Genomic DNA, 8,065 nt, shown 5'->3' on the forward strand with positions numbered 1-8,065 from the left:
CGACAACGTTTAGTGCCGCATTAGTCCGTTCAACAATTCAATCGAAGCTATGTGGTTTGATTATGTTGTATGGGTCAGTAAGATTATACATCAATAGAAGCAACATGTTGAAATTTCGGTTCCACTGGTCAGTCCTCCGAGATGAACCGATTCACCTATTACGGAGCATAGCTATCTGCCAATTAGTAGGGAAATGAAACAAAATCATGATCACATGTTGTCCATTGGTTTTGAGTAAGAATGAAGTTAACTTCTCCCACTTATAGCTGTGGTGGTCCAGCGGGCCTGCGGAGGAGGCGGAGGAGGGGAGCACGCCGGTCTGCACACGGATCCAGCGGGGGAGTGGCGCTGCGCTGGTCGGAGAGAAAAGGTGGTGCCTGGTGGTGGGGTTTGCTTTTGGTTTGGCGAGAGGGGGAGGGGGAGGTGATGGTGATTTGGGATCTAACCCGAGTCCGTGAGACGTTGATTTGTTCCTTGGCCGCAGCAGATGCGCGCGCACGCGGCGGATGAATCCTGTTCCGTTCTATCTTCACCGTATTTTCCTCGTGGTTTATCCCCTCCGATTCATTTAAATTATGAACAAAAATTCTATCTTCCTCGTGGATTGCACTGATGATGTAGAAAGTTGCATTGGCGGTTGTGGGGAGAGTAGATGGAGGACGGGGACGGCGAGGATGGTCTAACAGCAACTTCAAGAGGTTGCTAATCTTACCCCCAATATCTTTTTTAGGAAAAAAGAGAGAAAACATGAACTCCAACAATTCACCTAAACCTTTCCTAATTTTTTAGCGACGCTAAAAAACAGCCTGCCACAGCGTATATTTTAGCATTGGCGTTCCTCCCCCAATCTTGATTCTCGTACGCCCGCGCGTCCCTTCCGATGGGCCCAATACGATGACATGGCTTGTGTTTGAAATATTGGGGGCTATTTATTAGCGATCTGCTATGAACTGATATGTTTTTGGGGGAAATTTGTTTTGGAAAAACCCCTAATACATAGTTTTGGGGAAGAATTTTTTAGATACTCTTGGAGTTGCTCTAAGGTTTATTAATCCCTCCAAATTAACTGTCAATTTCACATTTAGGGGGTGTTTGGATACGAGGTGTTAAACTTTAACAGTGTCACATCGGATGTTCGGATGCTAATTAGGTGAACTAAACATGAGCTAATTATAAAACTAATTGCAGAATCTTGTGCTAATTCGCGAGATGAATCTATTAAGCCTAATTAATCCATCATTAGCAAATGGTTACTGTAGCACCACATTGTCAAATCGTGGACTAATTAGGCTTAATAGATTCGTCTCGCGAATTACACTCCATCTGTGCAATTAGTTTTGTAATTAGCTTATGTTTAATACTTCTAATTAGCATCCAAATATCTGATGTGACGGGTGTTAAACTTTAACACCTAGTTGCCAAACAGGCCCTTACAGTGTTTTCATATTGATCAGTGGTGGGTGACATTGGACGACAGCAATAAGACAACAAAAATTCATATTAATTTGTGGATAGAGGGAGTAGGAGTAAGAATATGGCCACACGAGCTATCTGAGTTATTCATTTTTGAATCAACGGTGAGATGAATCATGGACAGGTGAGAAGTACATGGGGTAGGTGGTAAATCCACAGTTGGATGGAGAAAAATTAACACGGTTGAGATAGGTCATGTGGTCATATGTATATATGGTTCTACAATTTTTTGTAGGAGTAAGGATGAAACGGTGGATTACACGTAAAATAAGAACAAGACTTCCCTTCTTTTATGTGCATAGACAACAACATGGCGGACTCCGATAATATTGTTAAGTTTACGAGGATGTGGCTATTGTTTTCCGAAGAAGAAAGGCGACAGGGCGGAGAAAAGTGTCCGAGTTAGGTGATCGTCCAGAGACAGATGAACACCATGTTACTCTTACAAAGGCAGAAACTGATGGGAGAAGTTTCAGATGTATCAGTAAGAACTTCACTGTCAGTGCATTTGGAACATGGTTTATGAAATCGGCGACCAACAAAATCTTGAGATCGACGATACATCGTGAAAAGCGATGTTCAACCCGTCTGTCAAGCTGCACTTCTGGACAAGAATTGGGAGACGAATCCTACGAGGGCTTTAGGGTGTATAATGAAAAGGGGAACACCGAAATGGACCATTATTTAAAACGCAGCGTCATAGTGGCTCTAACTGCGAAACCGTGTTAAGCTCAGCAAAGTCCCTGGTACCTGATACACGACGTCACTTGCTATCTACAGAGAAAAGTAGCATCAAACAACAAAACGTGTGTTTCCTACTTTATTCTCCTTCGAATAGGAACGCAATTCGCAAAAGAGGAAGAGGAAAGCACTGTCCCCCTCCCCACCCCCCCCCCCCCTTTCCTGGAAAATTTAGGTTTATGCCATTGCTTCAATTCCAACTATCATCTATCTAAGGGGGTGTTTGGTTCCACCTCGCTAAACTTTAGTTGCTAAAGTTTAGCAACTTTTAGCTGCTAAACTGCCAAACACCCTTGCTAAAACTTGCTAAAGTTGAGTTGCTAAATTTTAGCACTTTAGCAAGTTTTTGGTTGCTAAAACTTAGGACTCCTTTGGCAGGGCTCCTCGCGAGGGGCTCCTCGTGCGGAGCTAGAGCCGGAGCCGCGGAGCTACTTTTTTGGGCTCCGCCATGCAGGCCTAAAACGGCTCCGGCTCCTCCCAAATGTGCCAAAAAATGGCTCCGCGGTTGATGCCATTTGGTGCGGCTCCGGCTCCTCCGTGCTTCGGTAAGCGCACGGAGCCGGAGCCGGATCCCTGCCAAATGAGCCCTTACTAAAAGGTAGGCTGGACAACTGTACCTCTCATTTATTGCTTGTCTCCCACCTCCTGCGCAGCTTTAATAAGGTTAGATAGGTCTTTTTACAGCTCATTAAATGCCTTTTGGCAAGAGTATCCAAACAGCTTGTGCTAAAGTTTAGCAGCTAAAATTTCGCAATTTTAGCTGCTAAACTTTAGCAAGAGTTGCCAAACAGGACCTAAGGCAACAGTTTCATTGCAAAAGGGAGTTCTATACTACGTAAATTTAGGTTTGTGCCAGCTTCAATTCCAACTATCATCATCTTAGGCAACAGTTTCATTGCAACAGAGTTATATACTCATGGAACATACTCTGCAGAAACAACAAAAGATTAGTATTCGTCTATTCGAGCTGCTGATTGTGAACCCACAGCGTAGGTTTCTTTTTCCTTTTTAGGTCAACGACACGATACGGTTGAGACCTCCATCAGGAAATGTCACCAACACTTTTTTTTTTCTTGTTCGCTTGCCGTGTCAGCCACCCAAATGGTGATAAAGAGAATTAGCCTTGCTTTTCTGAAAAAAGAAAATTAGGTAGTGCTCTGCAGAGCAAACGTTTATGTCACTATCTTATACTTGGTGGTTGCTTCGAAAGAGATCTCGGCAGGAGCTGTGCTGTAGAACTTACTGGTGTCTGGCTGTACTCGTGTTGTCTCTATCCGTGCTCAGCGCTTTTGCTCCGCCCATTGCTGTCCTTCGAAGAACTGGCCTAAAAGTTGGTCCACCGCTTCTGGGCTGTACCGAACGTACTTCTGCGGGTTCTTGTTGTTCTCCACCAGATTACTGCAAGCCACAGGGTTGATACAGTCATATCTTACTAGCACTTACAAGATGTTGCAAATTACTTGTATAGGAAACATTGTGTTAGTAGGGGATCAACGAAATGATTTGATGATGTACCCAAAGCGTTTGATAAAAGATCTATAGGCGGGCAACAGGACTTCGGCTACAGCAAGCCTCAAGGATTCTCGCAGTTCTTGATCAGGTACAATCCACTGCGATTGCTTTGCGTGAAGCTCCTCAAACTGCATATTGAAAGATTTAAACCTGCCAAGGGGAAAAGGCACAGTGTTCGAGGATAATGATCTTTATTATTGTGCAGAACAACTAAAAGCAAGATGACGCCTCTAAGTGATCACCGTTCTTTGATCATAGCTCTTGAAACTCCACTGCTGCTAAGGTCACCAGTGCTGCCTGCACCTTGGACGGAGAGTGTCTGAAGAATCTAGATAACAGAAGGAGAGTAGCTACTATCAAATGTAGTTCTACATTTATATAAGCAAAGAAAACATAACAAACATGTTAACGATGAATCCACAATTCCACAGAACTACAAAAGTGCGTAAAAACATTAAGTCTCTGCCATTCAGCATTGCCACAAATTTTACTATACTAGATTGACTTAAAATAGCATGTGTGTGCATTAAGTTTCTTAACAGTGGGCGTACAAGAGTGATTTCCAGACATCACAATTTTCTGAATTGAAGAGTTAGACCATACTTGAGAGATCCATGTTATAACCTCAGCCTCAACATTATAAAAATTCTAACTGGCGTAAACATATCATGTATGAGGAGCGCTGCTATACCCTCCTATATGATTTATGATAGATTCAACAGGTATGCCTCCACATTGTATTCACAGAAATGGAGTTCTAGCGCTTGATATTAATAAAACAGCAAGCTGATCATGGCAGATTCATTCCCCGAGGAGGGCCAAAAGGATTCATACATCTAACATCATGCGGCCAAACAAACAGTATGTTATGCACAATCATATAAGATTTTGCTGATCCACTAACCTTTGCCCAAGCAACACGTTTATACTGATTGGCATTTTGCTGAACAATCCTGCGATGTCTCTGAATCCAGTCATCACCAAGTATATCTTTTGCTTCTGATCTGAGGCAACACAATGGATCATTGAATAAACAAGTTATCACAATAATATGTGATACAGATCTTGTAAATACAAACATACCTGCGAACAGATCTAACCATATAGTGGATGTTGTTCATAAGAAATAAGTAAGTCAGTGCAGCATCCTTATACTGTTTAGATTTTCCATCCAGGTTATTCTGTAGGGCCTGCATTATCCTTGTGGTAACAGCGGCAAGCTGAGATTCTGCCTCAGTGCTATTATCAAATTCCTGAAATAGTAGCTTCAATGTCGACTGATAACTGTTCAAATCAAAGTAACATTTGTTATGCATGCTATTTCAGAAACAATAGCAGGTAAACAATAAACAAAAAAAAGACATTGCTTGATGAGCAAGTGAACAAAGCAATATATAACAACTAATTCATAACCAAAGACATTCTAGAATCTAGAAAATGCCAAAGTTCATTGAGAAGAGGCAGGATCATAAGATGCTATAAATAACTTCGCATAGGAATGACAGCCTACAGGCAAAATAACTTTCCTGATTCAAATGTCTGCAAATTTTTTATTTAGTGCTGTGGCACAATTTTTTTTCCCAAAGGAACCTGCCTGCTATAATTGTTTGGAAATCATTTCTACCTTATCTAAAACAATGGTCTTTATTTATTTGTTCTCCTCAATGGAGATGGAGGTCAGAATAATTCTCAGAAGGTTAAGCATAAAGCCCCACAAATCACAGTTGACATCATGTTTTTAACATTATGTTAGTGAAATTTATGTGATCAACAGTTCCACACATCCATGAATTTAATAGACCATATGAAAAGGGCAATACTTACTCGAATAGGAATTTAACATAATTAATCACATAGCTAGTCAAAGGGTGTACTGTTCCATCCTGAACAATAGTTTTTGAAGCATCTTTTTCAACTGCCTCCTCAAAATCTGCAAATGTTTCCTGAGCAGTCTGTGCCAAGCGCTTTGTTAAGCTTGATGCAGCTTCTCGCATCTCAGTGCAAGGTTTACCTTCAAATATTTCCTCAATCTGGTAAAAACAAGGGTACAAACAAAGTATTGACACTTTCTAATTATCATTGAAATCAAATAGTTTAAAATCACAACCACCAAAAAACTGCACAGCTAATTATTCAAACAGAAAAGTATGTCAAACATGGCCTCTATAAATGACTTCCAGCATACCTCTGGTTGAAGTTCACGCATTACTTCATACATGTCGAGCAATACAAACAGCTTTTCAGGGGACCTTTTGCTTTTAGCAACAGCATCTCCAAAGCTGAAAAGAGTTATAACACTATTTGCTGTCAGTTCAGCAAAACAATGGCCCTTGTTAAAGTTGACACCATCAAAAATCTGATCACAGATTTTTCTTTCCCCTGCTAGTAGTAATTTGACCTGTTTGAAAAGCATAACATCGTTAGCTTGATGCTGAAATGGACATACATAACATGAGTACATTTTAAGGAGGATCCTCACAGCTATTCGCATGAAGTGTATCCAGTTTCCAATTTTAGCTTCCAGAGCCTCCCATTGCATTTTTTGTACATCATCTTTACTAAGCTTTTCCACGCCAAGTTTCCGAAGGCTCACTTCTAGTGCTGAAGCACGGGAATCTCTGAAGGAAGAGGGGGGAATAGATTGAATTGTAAAAATCAAGTGTTATATCGATATATGTGGACAGAAAGTGAGATGGGGAAGGAGCAAGCTCAGGATAGATGTAAAACCATAATTATAGAACATCAAAACTACCTGTAGATTTTGTAGCAAGACTGCTGATTTCCAGCCTGAACCAACTGCTGAGCTATGTCATTCATGAGAGGCAATATTCTGGGAGGAACCAGAGTTGGGGTCCGGTATATGGCAGTCTCCAAGCCTTTGGATGGATGATCAGAGCGGCTCCCTCCATCAGTCTCGTGGTCACCTTTTGTTGGCCGCAGAGACTTGGGGAGACAATCAAACAGGCGATCCGGCTCAATAGGTTTGCTGGAAAAAATGATGTTCAACACAATTTTTTAGAGATAAGAATAACTTCAGGCATCAGTATAACTAGATGCAAACAGACAAAAGCTAACTGTTCCTTCACCAATATGCAGGGAAACAGTTGATAAATTGGCTGACGGTTCAGGAGTGGGCCTCTGCATCAGTAGATGCATGCAGCCATAAGTTGACAATCTTACCTATATGTACTCATCAGTTGTTTAAATTCCTCCTCAATCTTCAGAGTAGACTTAGCTAACAGATTGTTGACATGATTCAGGACTACTTCACTGCTCTTGAAGTTCTTATTTGAGGAAAAGAAGCGGACGATGCCTTTCAGCACATCCACTGCCTCCAGGTAGCTCTCCAAATCCTCATGGGGACCCCTCAATATCGTTGCCTCAGCCTAAAGCACGAAAGCAAAAAAATCACACTAAGTGAAGATGCCAAGATTGTGGAATTTGAATTTGAAGCTGGACCAACAAAAAGCCAACAGCAGTAACTTGCAGGATTAACATTTCAAGATGTTTTTCCTTTCAAAATAGCATCACATTCAGAAGAATACTATAATCATGGTAACCTACTCTAATCTCATAAATAGTAAACATGCCACTGACCAAATCCCCTAACCAGCAGAGTTTTAACGGAAGTAAATATCCTTCGAACTGAAAAGGCTAATTTTGTATCAATGATTCCTGCATTGAACCCAATTAACAGCGCATACAGCTTACTCATGTTAACCCAGACCAATTAACTCCACACCCAAATCCACCGCAAAATTTGATAATTTAACAAGAAATGGGGACCTGCCCTTTTGCACATTCAATCGCCCTCAGATCCAAACAATGCCACGAGAAAACATATCGAATTCACCACGATTTCAGGTACAGGGCTAGCATTCTGACAGAGGGAGGATCAGCCAACGCACCCGGCGCGCAAGGTCAAACTGCGAGAGGATGCCGTCGGCGGCCTTGATCGTCCTGTCGATGTTCTCGTGCGCCGTCCGGATCGCGTGCGTCCTCACCTGCAGCCCCACCAAACAGAAGGCTCAAATTTCATGGAACGAAGCTGCGGGGCGGATGGAATGGGCGAATGGGACGGGGGCGCAGGTCGGACGTACCTGGGTGGGGCGCATGGCGGCCTCGAGCGCGGAGAGGCGGTGGTCGAAGGAGCCGAGGATGGCGACCATGCCGTCCGTGTTCCCCTGGCTCCGCCGCAGCGAGTCCCGCAGCATGGCCGCCCGCCGCGACAGCGCGTCCATCGTCTGCGGCAGCGCCGCCACCGCCATCCTCCCAGACCTCGCGCCCGCAGACGTTGGAATAGCGTATCTATCTTAGATGCATTTTTTGTGTGTATCAG

General features: G+C 42.7%; 1 protein-coding gene across 2 annotated transcripts; it reads right to left on the reverse strand.

Annotated features, from left to right (window-relative positions):
• Positions 1 to 3,020: 3,020 nt before the first annotated feature.
• On the reverse strand, positions 3,021 to 8,025 carry LOC101769297 (exocyst complex component EXO70A1). Of its 2 annotated transcripts, none has more exons than XM_022829402.1 (13): positions 7,827 to 8,025; positions 7,635 to 7,730; positions 6,907 to 7,112; positions 6,479 to 6,712; positions 6,206 to 6,344; positions 5,912 to 6,124; positions 5,551 to 5,756; positions 4,810 to 5,010; positions 4,631 to 4,730; positions 3,969 to 4,054; positions 3,730 to 3,876; positions 3,458 to 3,612; positions 3,021 to 3,371 (listed from the first exon to the last, which is right to left on the reverse strand). In XM_022829402.1, the coding sequence occupies exons 1-12, from the start codon at positions 7,992 to 7,994 to the stop codon at positions 3,495 to 3,497; spliced, it is 1,914 nt and encodes a 637-aa protein (XP_022685137.1). In that variant the 5' UTR covers positions 7,995 to 8,025; the 3' UTR covers positions 3,021 to 3,371; positions 3,458 to 3,494. The 2 variants fall into 2 exon arrangements, with proteins under 2 accessions (XP_022685137.1, XP_022685138.1); XM_022829403.1 differs by having other exon boundaries at positions 3,021 to 3,345; positions 7,827 to 7,994.
• Between the last annotated feature and the right edge of the window lie 40 nt (positions 8,026 to 8,065).

The sequence above is a fragment of the Setaria italica genome, chromosome VIII (genome assembly GCF_000263155.2).
Source record: "Setaria italica strain Yugu1 chromosome VIII, Setaria_italica_v2.0, whole genome shotgun sequence".
Classification (NCBI taxonomy): Eukaryota; Viridiplantae; Streptophyta; class Magnoliopsida; order Poales; family Poaceae; genus Setaria; species Setaria italica.

Coding starts and splice junctions, on each gene's coding strand:
- LOC101769297 (XM_022829402.1), bottom strand. CDS start 7,994: ATGGCGGTGGCGGCGCTGCCGCAGACGATGGACGCGCTGTCGCGGCGG. Junction 3,877..3,968: donor AGAGCTATGATCAAAGAACG/GTGATCACTTAG, acceptor TCCCCTTGGCAG/GTTTAAATCTTTCAATATGC. Junction 3,613..3,729: donor TCTTTTATCAAACGCTTTGG/GTACATCATCAA, acceptor TGTGGCTTGCAG/TAATCTGGTGGAGAACAACA.